General features: G+C 42.5%; 1 protein-coding gene across 1 annotated transcript in view; it reads right to left on the minus strand.

The window, feature by feature from the left end:
* Positions 1-5,977: 5,977 nt before the first annotated feature.
* Positions 5,978-19,292, minus strand: part of PRODH (proline dehydrogenase 1) — a 49,456-nt gene continuing 36,141 nt past the window's right edge. The window contains exons 10-14 of the mRNA XM_053469722.1: positions 15,135-15,281; positions 13,887-14,062; positions 9,144-9,242; positions 6,820-6,908; positions 5,978-6,293 (exon numbers count right to left, since the gene is read on the minus strand). Of these exons, the coding sequence (XP_053325697.1) occupies positions 6,103-6,293; positions 6,820-6,908; positions 9,144-9,242; positions 13,887-14,062; positions 15,135-15,281 (702 nt within the window). The 3' untranslated portion in view covers positions 5,978-6,102. The remainder of the gene's footprint in view (positions 6,294-6,819; positions 6,909-9,143; positions 9,243-13,886; positions 14,063-15,134; positions 15,282-19,292) is intronic.

Here is a 19,292-nt window from a genome sequence, read left to right on the forward strand (position 1 = left end):
GCAAGGCTCCCCTGAAGAGGTCTAAAGCCCCGCTTCTTGACCACTCCCAACCGTCTTCACTTCCGGTGGAAACCGAGGATCTGACGGGGGATTATGAGACTGTAGACGAGTGTCCAGCTGTGACATCTAGACCGTCCTCCCCAACGGCCGGCCCTTCTTACATCAGGGAAACGGTCACGGATCCCCAGCCCTCTACTTCGGTGGAAGCAGATATCCTGGACGCAGCTGGCCTGCCCATGTTTGATCCTCGCACCCTTAGACACCCAAGGTCTGCTGAGTGGGCTCCCGCATCTCACATTGCTGAGTTTCTCCGTTTTTGGCTTCGACGCCCGTTGGAGAAGGAGGCGCGTCAGAAACTGCGCGCAGAGTGCCCTAGGCCTACGGTCCCGGACAAGGTGGCGAACACTCCCGAGTTTGACAGCTCGTTCGTCACCTTCATGACCAGGAACGGGAAGGATCCACGCAAAGGTCTCGAACAGGGTCTTCGTGCTGCGCAGGGCAAATTGTTGGACGTGACTGGTCCCCTCACTCAGGTCCTCTCCATGGCGGATGACGCTTTGACTGATGGTGCCCAGTTGGATCCTTACCTGGTTAGAGAGTGGGCGCAACGCGCCGTGTGTCTTCTAGGCGACGCTAATGCGGCCATCTCTGCAGAGAGGAGGAAAGCGGCTCTTTACAAGCTGGATAGTAAGCTGGCGGAGCTGGCTACTAAGGAGCTGGGCCCAGAGGCAAAAGGTCTGCTGTTTGGGGACAAGTTCCTGAAGGAACTCAATCAACACGTTACGATATTCACGTCCCTGAATAAGGCTCAGTCTTCACTTCGCAGAGTTTTCCGTGGCGGAGACCGTTTTTTATCCCGGGCTGGTCGACAGAGGGGCCGAGTCACCAGCAGGGCCGCGTTCCGTGGCAACAGGCCCCGGTTTCCAGACAGTTCGGCGGCACAACGCTACCATTACCGAAACCCGGTCTTCAGAGGCTCGTCCAGAGGCAGAGGGACATCTTCCTCCTTCAGGGCCAGACATACATCAGGTAAGGACTTGTATTTCTCTTCCTTACATTCCTGTAGCGGGCAGGCTCGTTCATTTCCTTCATTGTTGGGAACAGTTAACTCAGGATCCTTGGATCCTTCAATGTGTCACAGGGTTTCGCATAGACTTTGTTTCCCATCCTTATCAGGACAGGGCCCCTTCCCCTATCCGTATGTCACGGGACGCCCAAGCTTTGGTTCATACAGAGCTTTTTTCCCTTCGGGAGAAACGCGCGATCGAGCGGGCCCCAGGTGTGCCGGTCTTCGTCAGCAACATCTTCCTCGTCAAGAAAAAGACTGGAGATTTCCGTCCGGTGATCAATTTACGTGCGCTGAACGCCCACGTTGCTTACCATCACTTCAAGATGGAAGGGATCCATCTTCTGCGGGATCTACTGAGAGACGGGGATTGGTTCACTCGCCTGGACCTGAAGGATGCCTACCTTACGGTACCTATTCACGCGGCAGACAGACGTTTCCTCCAATTCTGGTGGCAAGACGAGCTCTGGCAGTTCACCTGCCTTCCCTTTGGCCTCAGTTCGGCTCCGTGGTGTTTCACCAAACTCCTCAAACCGGTTATGGAGTTTCTGCGCGAACGCGGAGTGAGGTCCATCATCTATCTGGACGACGTGCTCCTGATGGCCCAGGATCGGGGAACCCTGATGAAGGACACCCAGCTTACCGTTCATCTGTTCCAGTCCCTGGGATTCATTGTCAACGAGGCCAAGTCAGAGCTTTCTCCTACTCAATCGATCCAGTTCCTTGGATTCCTCGTGGACTCGGTGGAGGCGGTCTTGAAACTACCGACGTCCAAGATAGTAGCTATCAAAAAGAACATCCGTCGCCTCCTACAGTCCAACGTTGTCTCCCTGAGGGATTTGGCTCGCATGCTGGGGTTACTGTCCGCATCCATTCAGGCGGTGTTTCCGGGTCCGCTGCATTACCGCGCCATGCAACGTCTCAAGACGTCCTACCTGCGAAGGTCTACTTCTTACGACCAACCCATCCGGTTGACCGACGAGGTGCGCGTAGAGCTTCACTGGTGGCTTCGGCACATGGAAGCTTGGAATGGCCGTGCCATTTTCGGTCAGGCCCCGGACTTCTATCTGGAGTCGGATGCCAGCCTTCTTGGCTGGGGGGCAGCTTGCGGAGATTTAGCCACGGGCGGACTCTGGACGGAAGAGGAACGAGGTTTCCACATAAATTGTTTGGAACTAATCGCCGGATCCTTCGCCATACGAAGTTTTACCAAGGACGTCACCCATTGTTCCCTGGTCCTGAGGATGGACAATGTGTCCGCCGTTCGTTATATCAATCGGCTAGGCGGCTCAAGATCCAAGCTTCTGTCGGATCTCACCAGAGATCTGTATCAATATTGCCTGGACAACCACCTCTCCATCAGGGCAGAGTACATTCCAGGGAAAGAGAACCTCGTGGCGGACTATTTCTCCAGACATTGGAGGGATGCCAGCGATTGGCGTTTACTACCGACCGTTTTCAGAGTTCTGGATCAGGTTCGGGGTCCGTTCACCTTGGATCTGTTCGCATCCCGGACGAACCGGCAGACACCGGAGTTCTTCAGCTGGCTCCCGGATCCCCTGTCTCTGGCTGTGGATGCCTTCCTTCAGACGTGGCCGACGTCAGGGGCGTATGCCTTCCCACCCTTCTCCATGATCCTCCGGACACTCCATCTGGTGAACAGACAACGGGTCACGATCCTGCTGATTGCCCCTTATTGGAAGACACAACCCTGGTTTCCCCTGCTGTTGGAATTGTCGTGTGACGATCCCCTGCTCCTTCCCTCGTCTCAGGATCTCCTACTGGATCCGGAGGGCAATCCTCATCCGCTGGTGCTTCTAGACCAGTTGTCATTGGTGGCCTGGACGATTTCAGGGGATCCTGGACTACGGCAGGCTTATCAGACGCAGCTAGAGATCTCCTCTGGGATTCCTGGGCTCCGGGCACCAGACGCTCCTATCTTCAGGCGTGGGGATCCTGGTATAGCTGGTGTGTGGAACAACAGGCGGATCCCTTTACAGCACCTGTGGTGCTCGTCTTGAATTTTCTCGCTCATCTGTTCGCGTCGGGGAAGTCTTATCGGACGATAAATTTGTTTCGGTCGGCCATTTCGGCCGCTCACGTTCCTGTCGCGGGGGTTAGTATCGGGAAGGATCCGACTGTCTGTCGTCTCCTTCGAGGGATTCGTCTTGCTCGACCCCCTCCTTCCAGGTATGTTGCGTTTTGGGATGTATCCATTGCTCTACGGTTCCTAGAAGCGTGGCCGGATAACGAGGGCCTATCATTACGTCAGCTCTCGGCGAAATTGGCCCTTCTCCTGTGTTTGGTGTCTTTCCGGAGGGTTTCTGACATTCGAGCGTTTAACACTGACTCTTTTTCCTTTACCCCAGATGGTGTTTCTGTGTCCGTTTCTCGTAGGACCAAAGGTCTTTCTTCCTCGGTGTCTTATCCTTATTTTCCTGACAGGCCTAGGCTGTGTGTGGCTAGGTGTGTTCGTGTTTATCTGTTTTCCACAGCGTCTCTTAGGGCAGTCTCTTCGGGCCCTCTGTTGATCTCTTATGTCTCTCCCTTTAAACCGGTGTCATCTCCTACGGTTGCCAGATGGATTAAGTGGATCCTGCGGTTGGCAGGAGTGGACGGTTCCTTTGGAGCTCACTCGGTTAGGGGAGCAGCTGCTTCCGCTGCTTTTGATTTGGGTGGCTCTCTGTCTGACATCCTTTCCGCAGCCGATTGGTCTAGGGAGTCTACCTTTCGTACGTTTTATTATCGTCCCCGTATTCATCCGTCTCTTGCTGTTGTGGGGACGCTTTAAAATTGCAAATATGAAGCCTCCTGTCTTGCCATAAAATTAGGGATTACTCTAGCCTTGGTGTAGAGCTAATCTAAATTTTATTAAAGACAGGAGGCGAATATTTCCCACCCTGTGTTTCCCTCCCTGGGTTACTGTTCTATTTTTTGTGTTTCTTCCTAGTTGGATGTTTATATTATGATTACTATGACTTAGTGTTTTGATCATACTTACCTGTTTTTATTTCTTGTATACTATGTATACTGTGTATGCCGTGTACTTTCACATATTTTTGTTCCATTTACAGCTTGATTCCGTTGAGGCTGGTGCTGTTCGGTTGAAGTTCCTGATCTCTACCTTTGGCGGTCTACGAGTTTTCCTCTGAAGTAGTGCCGGAGACGTTATTTAGTGCTACCTGTTTTTGCACATCAAAGAAGAGGAAGTTGGAGGTTTCGGACTGTTATTTATGGACTCTATTATGTTCTGATTGGTCCTTTTGTTTCTATGTTTTTTTAACTGTTTCTTTGCTGCTGGAGGTCTTGAAGTAAAGAAGTTATGCAAATATTCGCCTCCTGTCTTTAATAAAATTTAGATTAGCTCTACACCAAGGCTAGAGTAATCCCTAATTATCAAGGATTATCAGGAAACTGTATAATGCATAGTTTAAACTAACACTCAGATTTCTCCAGATAAAACCAAATGCTTCCTATCGCACAGCTAACTTGGGTTGGACTGCATGTATAGTGGAGTCAAAATCACAACTTTCCTGACAACTTTCGCTTTATTGAATAACCAGTTTTAACATAGTAGCAGTATAGAGGCTCTTGTGATGTTCTGACATCGTGAGAGCGTCACTTCAAATATATACCTCCATTCAGTCCCAAGTAATCTACGTGCATTTTTATTTTGCATATGAAGATTTTATTTAGACTCTTCTGAACATAGCATTCCTTGATCCAGATGATTTATGTATTAAAGCAATGCACTGTTTTTGCATATTTGAGATTTACTAAATTAACTGTAGGTAAATTGCAATGATGTGACGATCAACTTTCTCCTCCTTCCAGGAGACACTAATTAATATTATATAGTTAATGCATCTCACCTCTTCAGTAAGGAAACTCACTTTGAAGTATAAATGCTCACCGATCTAAGGCCATTTACTTGATATAGTTGTAAAGAACAGCAGCAACAAACTGATAAACCATGGTTATTTATCAGACAAACACAAAAAATCCACTAACATTCAAGCCTTATATGTCTATGACCAGTGGCTCAGACTAAATAAACAGAGGAGGTACAGACAAGAATAGGAAAAGCCAATTGCTTATGTCCTGTATAGAGTAGTCTGCACTGGGCATAACCCAAAAGCAGATGGAAGTAAAGCAAAAAAATAAATCTATGGTCCAGTGATTTGGCAGTTAGTATGTTGTAGAGCATGAAAACATGGTTACCCTCAAGAACACTGCAAAAGAGGCGAGAACAATCATAATCAGCTACCATATTTCACACTAGTACAAATCTTACATAAAAAACAGCAATAAACATGTAACATAGTTATTAAAGTGGCAAATGCAACACGGTAGAGGCTGATCTCTTAAAACAATTACAATTTTAAAAAAAATGAAGAAATAACATTGCTCCAATAAAGTGACTTAGTAGATAAGGATACAAGCCAAGCCCACACAGGACACGCCACTCATATGACTTGACACATACAGAACACTGTGTAAGGGGGCCACATAATCACCAAGCACTGTTTACAAGCTAAATCATCATGTTGTTACGGTTAGTCTATTGGCAAGGAACATCTATGTAACATGCCAAAAGAGTGAATTCAGGAAACCGTACTCACCAATGTTCAAGCAAGGTTATCCCGATTTTTGGGTTGGTGGGGTGAGTAAATTTATGACGCATAGAAAAGCCTATGTTTTTTTATACTCAACTATATTTAAAAAAGTAATAAAGCAGGTGTACGTTGTATACTTAAATGAAAACTTTCTAAGTGACAGCTGCTGGATAAAAATTATTAAAGACTTATCAACCACACCAAATTTAGTTAATAATTTAAGCAAAGTTAAGTTAATCCAGTTTAACAATGATTTTTCGGAAAGATATCTAAACTTTTTATAACGTATGTAGTCAAATGCTTTAAAACTTATTAAGCTATTTATGTTTTTATCGGCATAGACTTTGAGGTCTGTTCCAATATAGGTTCTCCATGTCTGTTAAGCAAAGACTATTAGCCATTTTTTTCTGATAGATTTCCCTAGAACGTAGGGCTATAGAACAGATGTCCAGCAAGCACACGCCTTTTAATCTCCTTCCATAAAAGTTCCCTCTCGCGACCAGCTCCTTTCATGATCCCACGGTTTTCCTGTGCCCTTCGAGATAGGTAAGGAAGAACTTCATTCACTGGTCCATAGGGAACATATTTATAAACTGGATAACCAGCCTGACCTGGAACAAGATATACATAACATTTAGCACAATATGTGTTCTGGAATATTAATGTTATCTACCATATGAACTATACACAACAATATATATTGAACATATATGGGTTTTATCCATTACAAAATATATTATTATCAGGGTTAACAGTAAATGATTTCCAAATTGGTAAGTTAACTAGGTCATTAAAAGGTGCCAACTAAGCAGGGCGATATTTGCCTCTTTTAGGACTCATCACAATGTATAGCAGAGATATCCGAAATTAAATTTCATATTTCAGGTTTTCTTCATGGCAATGTCAGCCATTTTTGTCCAGGACACACAAACATTTTACATATTCCTTGCAAGTGCTGCCCTGCCATGTGTATAACAATATAGGTTTATACATTCAACTTACTGTAGGACAGCACATTTACACCTTCTGGTCAGAAACCCTGATGTCACCCAAACATGGGTGACAGCCAAAACAACTTTTGCAGCAAGCTACTGTACCATAGAGTGGTATTTAGCACATTATCTCTTTAATACTCACCAAGTGGGAAGCTAATCTGGTCACACATTCCCAACAGCTGTCCAAAATACACCTTTTTCTCATCAGGAGAAACGCCCAACTCATTCATCCTGCAAACAGACGAATAAACAAACTCAAACTAAATTAATTAAAAAGAACCGGCAGCCACAATTTAACATAAATCCTTAAACCTTGCACATTTCGCATGCGATTACAAAACCTTGATAATCAAAAAAGCCAATGCAGTGGAATTCCTAGCTTGAAAAAAAGTTTTGTGCTGGCTCATTAAAAGATCTAGGAACAAAGCTATTTAATTTCAAGGGCAGTGGGCAGCAGTAAGCGTCACTGCATAAATTGAATGGTTCAATTAAGTCACAAAATGTTTTTAAAAAGTGAAATTGCCATGAAAGTCGCAAAAATTAAACTGCACGCTGCTCAAGCAGAACATTTAGTCAAAAGTGTCCATTGGTTAATTTGTTTGAATATTCACAAAAAAAAAAATCCAGTTTTATCAAAGGAAAATTGTAAGATCAATACTGTCACCATAGCATTAATCCAGTTGTTCTGACCATAACAGTAAAAGCTAACAAGACTACTTTGCATAGTTTTGTACATAATCACTTTTATAGCTAACCTCTAAACCTAAAAAATGACAGGTTTTATGCTGGGGGACTGTGGGCGGATGTATTTTAGTCATACATTTTACATAATTGATGAAACTCTTCATTTTGAGTTATGCCACTAAATGTGTACAGTGCATGACTTTGAATGGTTAGAATTTATTCATAAACTAACCAAGAAGTTTACCGGTGAGTATCAATTTACCTTGCAAACTTTTTAGGGCAAAAGCCTATCTGACTCAGTTTATGTGGATTGTAACATTCATGACAAAACATAACATTTTTTGGAGCTAGTTCTTGGCATTCGCCAGTTAGCAACACATAGGTTCTCAGCTATAAATGCTGTAAAATTATAAATCTTTTTACTAAACAAAAACATTGGTTTCTGGAAATAGTGTTTCTTAAAATGCAAGTCACAAAAGCAACCTTCCTTTCCTTAACCCTGTCAGCTTCCGAATGGGTGGAAATACCAATACACAGCATGAAGATAAAAACTATAGGCTGCGATGCACCTCTACATCATGGTATGGATTCCTAAACAATAGCATAAGGGGAGAAACCCCCCCCAAAATAATAAAAATAAATAAAAAGAAGAAAGATGAACTTCTTAAAAAGAAGAATCCTGAAAAAGTACCACGGTCACCAATACCACCAATTCTTCTGTTGCTCCACTTTACATGTTTGCTTCAAAATGTCTCTTTATACATATGCCTTAAAGTTTAGTTAACAAATCAAGAAGAAATCAAAATAATTGCGAATTTACCTATACTTTGTCGGTTCTGCAACAGTCTGTTATTGAATTTTCATTTTTAGATTCAGGCATATAGATGAAATGAAAGCCGTGTATGACCTTATTACAATTGGTGCAGCCGGTTAGTTAAATCAGCCATATTAGACATTCTTTAAAGCCGGAATAGGTCATAAAACCCGCAGCACACTGTATATGAGGTAATAAAGTAAAGGAAGACTGATACTCTAAAGTACTTTGGATGTACCTGATGGATCAGAACTAGCACATTAAGAAGAATTGTGGATGTAACATTTGCCCAGCACTGGATGACTAATCTGTTAGAAAGCAGTTACTGTCAGGGCATGAAGAAAGCATTAGCATGGAAAGACAGATGCTGTATTTTTCATATATATTTTTCAGTTTACCTGGAATGATTTCTAACACAAGTAATGCACGTTTTGCCATTATTAAAAAAAAAAAGACTTTAAAAAGAAGAACTATACAGATTAAGTAGTTCTAGAGGTCATGCCAACAAAAATACAAAGGAGAAAGTCACTGTAGCTGTGACTAAAAAATTAACCTGCAAATCTATTTTACCATAGTGTCATCATGAAAGTTTAATTACAGAGTTTCAATTACTGTTCTGTATTGAAAGAAAATAAATGACTGTTCTTCCTCCAATATAATTACTAATTATGCACATATTCACTTAAATGACTTCATTAAAAGGAGAATTGTTTGAACTATGAATATCTGTCAAAGCAGCAGCACTGTGCAGCCTGCACATTTTCTTCCCGCTCTATATATGTTTTGGGCGACATATTCCTCAACTCAAAATCAAGTGACCTTCAACTCAGGCTAAGGTTGATCTAAGGCAGCGGTAGGTTCCTGTATTGACCATTAATTTCTTATGAAATTCTGTGGTTCCACAAAGGTTATCAAAAACCCAAAAACATTGTGTTTGGTCATGTTCCAACTTAAAATGTAAGACATACCTCTTGAGAGTGAATTTCACAGTATCTTCATTGTGTGAGGCCACCATTACATTAGCTTTGCGGTTATTCCGGATCTCTTCCAAGACGTAATCAAGGCATCTACGGGACAGAAACGTAAATCAAAATACACAAAAAGATGCAAACGACATCCTACATGTTCATACATGGAGCATAACAGTATGAGGGATGCATTAAACTGCTTTATTATTGAAGACCTGGGTTATTCTTATGTACAGTTATGAGGCAAAGTAAACTTTTTCTATGTTCCTGATCCTGAGGGACAGCAGTCATAGATCAAATACTACTTAACTGTTGTTCATGTACATTTTAGATATACACAGGAATATGCACCCAAAGTGAATCATAAATGATAAATTCATCACTAATACCTTTCAAATGTTTTCTACTATACAGCAAAAAAAAAGATCCTGAAAATTGTTGTATGATGGTAACTAGCTTCTTGCGCATTTAAATATAAAAAAACCCGCACAAAAACAAAACAAAACAAAAACGACCAAGCAAAATGTTTCCGGTTTCTTAATGTTTGCTTTACTGTGGCCTTAGAAACAAAGTACAGGCATTGGGTCTCGCAGGTTTCACTACAGTATCAAAATAACATTGAACAATTTTTTTTCTTCTTTTTGTTTACTGTGCATCTTAATCAGGAAAAGAAAAGGGGGGGGGTGGATAGAACATATCTGCAAAGTTATATTGCAAGTACAGCTGCAGGAGAACCTTAGAGATAAAACTGCACGGCAGCCCCACAGTATGAAACGTCAGTTATCAGAGGCACACAGCTATGCTGAAACTAATCTGGAACATTGTGCTGCTAAACCGCAATAAGCCATTTTATTCCAGCTGTAAAACATATGTCCTGAACCTTAAAACAAAATGAAAAGCACATCCTCTATCATGTTACGAGGGTTAAAACAGCAAAGGAGTGCTACAGACTGACAATAATAATTAGTGAAATTGGTAAATGTGGCTGATGAATGGTGCTGAACGTGTTTCTTAGTGTTTCATGTCCAATCCTTTTAAAGGGTACTGTAATTAAAACAGACAATTGAGATATATATTCTGTAATTGGATAATATGGATATTGCACAATTTGAAAGGCTGCCAATTCAACATAATTTGCCTAATAGAATGACAGGATTTCTCTAAATCATAACAGACATATATATATGGGGTTGGGGTGGGAGTGAGATCATGACCGGCAGTAGAGCGAACAATAGGAAGCAAGCCTCCCTCCCCGAAAAAAGGGAATTAAATATAGAAATAAAATCATTCCCACATAATTTTAAAAATGAAAGTCTTTCCTCTCGCCCTCCTTAGCGAACCCAGTCATAGTGGGGAATATGCACAGCCAAGCAAACGCTCGGTTCTCCTAACTAAACATGTGATATCAAGGGCAAAGCTAATGAAAGGAACTTAATTTGCTTAAATGATCCTTGAAGCATTATAAAATTGATGTTTAATGGCCCCTTTACTACTGGAACTTGAGTGGAATATTTTACTACCCATTTTGTCAAACTTAGTCTAGCCAAATCACAGAGCTGTCATTTCTATTGGGGAAAAGTTGCTGCTGCTCCAAGGTGAGGGACATATTCTAGACCTTACCCACTGCCATCGAAAAGAGGTTCAATCACTGCTCCATGTTCTGGTTACAAGGGAGATCCCTGATCTCCTCGATCGCCCCACGTACACTATATCGGTATCTAGCTGGCTTAACAGTAAGTATGGAGGGTGCGCTGGGGCCTCTGCCCTTAGTTAAATTTATCATCGACCTGCTTGAGCCACCTGGAGACAATACCACTGCATCTCGTTCTGCTTCCAGAAGTGGATGCAACATGACAAGTCCTGTCAAAGGGATTAAGATCTTTCAAAAACAAAATTTAAAGTGGGAAATTGTCTCCCCCCAATAAAAATAATTTAAAAAGCATTCTTTCCATGTGGACCAGGAGTTGACAAATTTGCTTTGGATCTAGGACCCAGCTAAGAAAATGCAGGAGTTAGTTTTTTCTTATATATTTAAGGTTTCGGTCATATCTCCCCTCTCCCTTCTACATTGACGTTTCACTATCATATGTTCAATTACTAGAAAATATTAGATATATATCTAGCATAATATGTTCCATAATATATAGTAATGATAATCAATTTAATAAAGAACTCAAATTAGTGAATGGCACTGACCTTAGTGTCCCCCTGTAGCCAAGCATGAGCCCAGCACATTAGATAGTAATTTCTAGTCTCCATGGTGACCTAGTGTCCATGGTGACGGAATTTGTTGAGCCCTGATGTAGACTATATTATCTTAGACACTATAAGACTAAAAGCATGAGGACATCCCTCATTATTGAGTTTAAGGTCTTCAAGCCATACCCTGTGGGTGTAGACAAATACTGGCAGAAGAATGGGTCATACTGATGAGTTCAGTGACTTTAAACATGGCACTGACACAGGATGCCACTTTGTCACAAGTCACTTTGTGAAATTTCTGCCCTGCTTAATCTGCTCTGATCCACCATAAGCTCAGCCATAAAGAGGTTGACCACACACACTCACAGATAGGTGTTGCTGACTGCTGAAGTGTGAAGAAAAGAAAAAAAAAAGCCTGTCCTCTGTCACATCACTCGCTACATAGTTCCAGATGTTCTTCGGAAGCAACATCAGCACAAGCACTATGCGTCGGTAGCCACATGAAATGGGTTTCCACGGATGAGCAGCTGCATGCAATCCGAAGATCACCGTGTGCAATACTATGCGTTATCTGGAGTGGTGTAAAGCACACCCCATTGGACTCTGGATCAGTGAAAAACCTGTGCTCTGGAATGATGCTTCATTATCTGGAAATCTAATAATAAAGTCTGAGTTTTGCAGATGCCAGTAAACACTACCTACGGGAATCCATAGTGTCTATTGTAAAGCTTGATGGTGGAGGGAAATAATAACTTGGGGCGGTTTTTCAGAGCCTCTTAGTCAAGAGTAATGTCTTCATATGGTGTAGCATTAACATTTTAGAAAATTGTATGCCTCCAACTTTTCTGTTTGGGGAAAGGCCCTTTCCTGTTTTACATGAACGTGTCCATTAAAACAGTTTGACAAGTTGGATGTGGAGAAACCGAGTCGCATGCACAGAGCCCTGACTCCATCAAACACAAATCACAAATGCTCTTTTGGCTCAATGGCCACAAATTCACACAAACATACTCCACAAACATACTCCAAGATCTTGAGGAAAGCCTTCCCAGAATTGTGGAGGCTGTTATAGCTGCAAATGAGGGGCCCTAACTCCATATAACTGCACCATGGTTTTGTAATGGGATGTTTTACAAGCTTATATAAAAGTGTGACGGTCAGGTGTCTACATACTTTTGGTCATATGGTGTATCTTGTGAAAAGAAAAAAACTACTTTAAAATAGCCTTCAAAACATGGTCAGAAAGAAAGAATTGGGGGAAGGGCTGGGAAAGGATACGATGAGGAGAAAAAAAGCAGTATAAAAGGAGGACAGAGAAAACACACATCATATAGATGTAGTGACCATACATACATACATCTGCAGCCCTAGGGATTTACCAACAAGGCCAACATTCACCATGCTAATACCCCAAGCCATAGGACATGCCTTATTGCTAGACATCTAGCTGGGAGATGTCATAGATACTCATATACACTGATATCTGCACCGATATATACTGTGTATATTAAAATGATTTACTCCTGAAATGAGACACTGAAATTAGAAATGAATGGCTGCTTCTAGCACATTTCAGTATATATATATAAAAAGAAAAGCTTTGCCATTCTAACCATCCCTTTATTTTAGAATATTTTACTGCGCATAAAATGTTAAAGTGCCAAGTTAATGAAATAGAGTGTAGCACCCAAAATAAATGGAGCTGGATATTGTATTATGCTAATGAGTAATTCACTCATCATTCCCCTATTGAAATTAACTGGCGTACAGCTGGTTGATTAACCGAACAGTGTGCAGCTGTACATGTTGGAATAGGATTAGTTTTTCTTTTTTTCCCTTTTTTTATCTGGCAAGGTTTTTGGCTAAATCTGTATAAAACAAAAGTACATACTTGACATTTAGAGTCTGATGACGCCTTAAGTCATTTTGAATAGGGACAGGAATATGTTTAATAAAGTGATACAAAGGGTTATGGCATTAAAATTAAATGTTTTTAAAATCCCTTAAAGGGTTCATAATTATGACTGCTCTGACATCGGTGCAGCTTACAATAAAAACACCGTACAACTGGTTCTTTAAAAAGGGACATAAGCAGCCTTACCTACAAATAATGTATTTTTAAGAACAAAATAAAAAACTGTTGCAAGGTGATTACCCTACCAATGCACAACTTTTCCTAATCCTAATGCAAGAGTAGGACAAAAGATCAGCTGGTTTTGTAGGAGTTAAAATGAACATAGCTACAAATCTATTTCTGATAAGTATGGTTTCTGATAAGTACCTTAGCAGGTATGGGCTGTGCTCCAATCAGGAGTTTTTTCCCTATTTCCCACTAAGGGCAATTGCATGTCTATAACAAATTAAGGCCCCACCACCACTAACAGCAATGCATTAACAAGCCATTGCTTGAAAAAGTTATTTCCTAAGAAAGACCCTTTCCCTGTTTTTTTTTGCTTTCGGAAATAATCTCACCCCAAGCAGCCTCCAATGATGCCACTAAAACATAATAAATATACAGCCGCACTGCCGTCTGACACATACTTGTGGTACATTTCATTGGTTCTCTCATATGTAGGATTGATTGGATCCTCATAGCCCACTTCTGCTGCGCGGCTTCTTTCCTGCTGCATGTATGCCCCTCTGACTAGTTTAGCACCAAAGTGCCAACCCTCTCTCCGGGATAATTCAACATCAGCAGTCACATTATCATATGCTCCCTAAAATGAGAACATAAAAACAAATTTAATTTTTGGTTATCGTCTGTTTAAATAACAAGCACCAAAAATGGGGTTTTACACATTCACACTAATGTCTTCTCCATGCGGAAGACACCAGATTCTGGTAAAATGGCCTCCAGTAAACATAGCACTTGAAGGATAGGGTATCACAACTGTGCGGGCAATATCAGCTGCATTTCCCCGCTCTAGAAACCTTTAAATCGCATAAATATTTGTTACACAAAGTATTTTATCAAAATGTGTTCCAGGGCATTGCTTAGGGATTGTTCATTTGGCTTGAGTCAGGCATTTTGCCCATGCATATAGAGCAGAGGTTATTTGGCCTTCAGAACTGCAAACAGAGCAAGATTTTTGCATATCCTTAACTGAACAAGTAATTTAATCAATTTCAACCATTTTGATAAGGCTGTTTTGAAGTCGGTATATAAAAATCATTGACTCATTAAACATGCAATGCCTTGTTTGAAAGTTTGAAACACTTGATAAAGAGGCTTCAGGTAACCACATATATACCAAAGTGCGTAAAGGGTGATTGCACCGTTACAATCAAGCTTTAAAAGCCCACACAATACCTCGGTGGACATTGTAGTAGCCATGTTTCCAGCTACAGTGTGTTATCTTCTGTATTGTTGTGGCTCTAGTACTCTTGCTGGCATAGCATGGTCCGATCTTTGCAACATAGACACCAATTTTACATATTATTTTGGAAAGGGATTTCAAGAAACCTGAATTATCTACATACGGATCCAAGGACACGTCAATATGCTCCGTTTGAACCTTTCAGATCCTTAGCTTATCTTAACTTTGTGCAGTAACACTTGTGTTTTTCTACATGTTTGCTCTTTATAAAGTTGATACACTGTTTCCTCCATTGTTTCAACTGACTGACAGACAGAATAGATCACACTTGTCTTGTGTAAGTGGTGTTATTCCTTATAGTTTTCTGTATTTATTGGTGAAGAGTGGATTTGGGAATATGACGTGGCAACCAGTATTTTTGTGATTTTCATATAATAAATATATGCCAGGTTACACATTTTAAAGGAGTCACCTTCAAGTAGCACTGGTAGGTGTTGAAGATAATGGGGCACTTCTTGTTAAATTTACGCTGCATCTCCAGCGTCAGACGGCTGATTGCAGGTTGAAAATAGGTTTGTTCTGCATCCACCATGAGCCTCACTCCATTCTCTAAGGCTTTCTGAAATGAGAAGAAAGAAAATTTGACGACTATAGACAAGCGATCTTAACGTGTTTTCCGAAAACACAAATTGCAAAGCACAATACAAAATGGCTTAATTTATAAACCATGCTTAAAAATGTCAGGAAGCAAGATGACAACATACTAACAGAATTAATAGCAGATTCCAGTCTTTAAGATGTACATATGCATAGACTTTAAGAACAACCTTCCAGATGCTTTATTAGTTTGTATATCGCTCCTCCATGGGCACGGGAGGTAGACAAAAACACATGGTCTATTGTCTCCTACTACCTATGCGCCACGTAAAAAAATAAATAAACCAATGGAAAACCTGTGACTATCTTTAAAGTATGGAATGAATAAGTATGGAATTTATGAATCAGCAAAATAAGAATTATCCTATGGTACTTCGCAGTGTTAAAATGTAATGTCTTGTTTCCATTATTGATCTAATGTTCCAGATTGTAAATTGATTTGGAAGTGTTTACAAATGGGATTAAATTAGACTATCATACTGTAATTAGAGAAATCATCTCCTGTTTTGTTGTGAAGGTTAACATCAAGCATTAAGATTTCCAGTATATCTTTTTTGTAATAGGTTGTAATGTGCCTAATAAAAGGGTTGGCTCTAATACTCAACCGTTAACAAGTGGTTGACATTGTGTTTCATTTAAGTTCATAATGTTTTCCTTGCATTTCATTATGAAGAATTACATCTTGGCATCAACACATTAATTAAAATTAATGCTTAATAAAGGAATTTCACAGACTTGCTGGCATTACTGACATTTCCATGGACTAGAGTTACCCTTTTAGATGTGTAAAATATTGTGGCACTGATTTACTGCACCATCTCATCTTACAGAGTTTACAACCCATCATTACCAGGCTAGCATTAAATATTAATGAGGCTGTAAAAAAGAGAAAGAAAAAAAAGGAGAAAAAAAAAGCAGTGGATGCCAGCACTTGACCAACTAGAAATGCTTTCAGCATCTCAAGGGAAGACCACATATAAGAGTAGTGTAGCTTACATAATGCAAGTCAAAAGACCAATAAGTGAGATGTACGGGTGGCTGCAGAAATGCTCTGTAATTTATTTTTTCTGTATTCAGGCACGTTGAAACATGTCAATTCAACTCTAACAATGTAGAGGGTCAAGCTGGCTAACCAAATCACTTATGTTTCTAAAAAGATGTAACTGACTTATCAATGTTCAGCTCAGTTGTCCCTGCAGGAGACTCCCACCAGAGGTTTGGACCCCCATAAATGCTTTAATAAATTAATAAAACTAAGGCTTGGGTTCTGGCATGTGCTTCATGATATTGGAACCATATTGTCATGCAAATTTACAGTAGATACTTACATCAGTTAATTCTACATCTCACAGCTTAGTCCATTGGCGAGTACTGCTCAGGAGTATGTAGAATTCCTAGCACAGATAAGTAAACTAATGGGTTATTACTAACTATGTTATTGTGAGCTCTACTGGCAAGCATGTTGGGAAAAAATGCCTTATCCCTGATAACATGACAGGACTCATTTTTAAAAAAATGTACAATGTACACCTGTTCAATTGCTTGTTAAAAAATAGATAGTCAGGCAGCAATGCATTTAGGCATGTACATGTGGTCAAGACAACTTGCTGAAGTTCAAACAGAGCATCAGAATGGGGAAGAAAGGGGATTTAAGTGACTTTGAACATGACATGGTTGTTGGTGCCAGACGAGTTGGTCTGAGTATTTCCAAAACTGCTGATCTACTGGGATTTTCATGCACAACCATCTCTACGATTACAGTGAATAGTCCAAAAAAGAGAAGATATCCAGCGAGCGGCCTTGTTGAGGAGAATGGGCAGACTGGTTTAACCTATATTACTTGGATTCACATATATGTAGGAAATAAGAGAAAACAGGAAAACAAAAATCATGATTTTATCACTATATTTGTCACGAGCTGAGAACACAGGTTGATAAGGAGCCCAGGTGCAGGGGATACGAGGGGCTCTGTCTGTACCCCACGATGCATGATGGCCTGGGGGTTGTTACAGACAGGCGCAGGAATAAACCACAGACAACAGATCAGGATTAAGAGTTGTATTAAATGCGATGGTACAACAATATATACGCAATGGAAGTTACTTGGCAGGAAGCCCACTTGCGGGGCACACGGCAGATAAGCCCTCTTGCGGGGCACACGGCAGATAAGCCCTCTTGCGGGGCACACGGCAGATAAGCCCTCTTGCGGGGCACACGGCAGATAAGCCCTCTTGCGGGGCACACGGCAGATAAGCCCACTTGCGGGGCACACGGCAGATAAGCCCACTTGCGGGGCACACGGCAGATAAGCCCACTTGCGGGGCACACGGCAGATAAGCCCACTTGCGGGGCACACGGCAGATAAGCCCACTTGCGGGGCACACGGCAGATAAGCCCACTTGCGGGGCACACGGCAGATAAGCCCACTTGCGGGGCACACGGCAGATAAGCCCACTTGCGGGGCACACGGCAGATAAGCCCACTTGCGGGGCACACGGCTGGAAGCCCACTTGCGGGGCACACGGCTGGAAGCCCACTTGCGGGGCACACGGCTGGAAGCCCACTTGCGGGGCACACGGCTAGAAGCCCACTTGCGGGGCACACGGCTAGAAGCCCTCTTCCAGGGCACACGGCACGGCTAGAAGCCCTCTTCCAGGGCACACGGCAGGTTGCCCACTTGCAGGGCACACGGCAGGTTGCCCACTTGCAGGATACTCTACTTGGGAGTCCACTTAGTGGGGCGCAGGCCGCAACTCAGGAACAAGGCAAGGTACTGGAGCAAGGCAAGGTACTGGAGCAAGGCAAGGTACTGGAGCAAGGCAAGGTACTGGAGCAAGGCAAGGTACTGGAGCAAGGCAAGGTACTGGAGCACGGCAAGGTACTGGAGCACGGCAAGGTACTGGAGCACGGCAAGGTACTGGAGCACGGCAAGGTACTGGAGCACGGCAAGGTACTGGAGCACGGCAAGGTACTGGAACAAATCAGGAACCAAACAGGTAGTCCTCAAACATTACAATGTCAAGGCCCAGACTGCAGGGCTGGGCAGGTTATAAAGGCTGACTTGATTAGGTAAGCAACTGCAGCTGGACCTGGTAATTGGCCTGAGTAGCAAGGGCGGCCACTAGTGGCTGGAAACATGAAAATGAATGGCAAGGTTTTGGATAAGTCCAGCTAGCGCATGGTGAAACGTGACATACCCCCACCGCAAGGAGCAGCCTCCGGATGCTTACGGAACCATGGAACGGTGGTCTCACCGTCTGCGGTGAGACTTCTTCTTCTTCTTTTCCTCCTCCTCTCTAGCACGTAGTGCTTTCTCATACGCTTCCAGATCTACACGACATATTACATTGCCGTTGGAAGTCACTACACGATCTGATGGCAGAGGTTCTGTTGTGCTGAGTTGGGCTGGATAGGCCTCAGCTACTGGATACACAGATGTGATGGTCCCGGTAAGTGCTTGTCTTGTCCTTTCTCTACTCCTGAATTCACCAGGGGTTAGGCAATCACCCTGTGCACGGATCTCCTTTGATCGGCGTTGAATAGCATCAAAACAGGGCTGGGTTGCAGGTGGAAAGGAGGAACATTTACTGGACCTTTGGTCACGGAGACGTTGTTCGTACTGTATCAGTTCTGTTCTGTGTACGATCTTTCCATCTGATGCAAGGACGTTGCCAGGAGCCCCTAGGGAGTGTCGTGCGGTTTGGAGTGTCCTATTCCTACTCCTGTGAGTGGTAGGAGTGGTGTTCCTTACCGCACAAACAGCTGGGGGGTTGATATCCATGGATGTGTCTGTTTCATCTGTCTCAGATGACGCACTGTCCATATCAGACCACTCGGGGGCGTCCGACAAGGTCTGGAGGTCATCTGACATCCCAATGGAGGGCGTAGGAGTCCTAGGTGCTGAGGACTGGTTAACCCCTGCATCACCTGTCTGTGGATGCGACAGGGTATGCTCCTGCTTTGTGACGTTGCT

This window comes from Spea bombifrons, chromosome 1 (genome assembly GCF_027358695.1).
Source record: "Spea bombifrons isolate aSpeBom1 chromosome 1, aSpeBom1.2.pri, whole genome shotgun sequence".
NCBI classification, from domain to species: Eukaryota; Metazoa; Chordata; class Amphibia; order Anura; family Pelobatidae; genus Spea; species Spea bombifrons.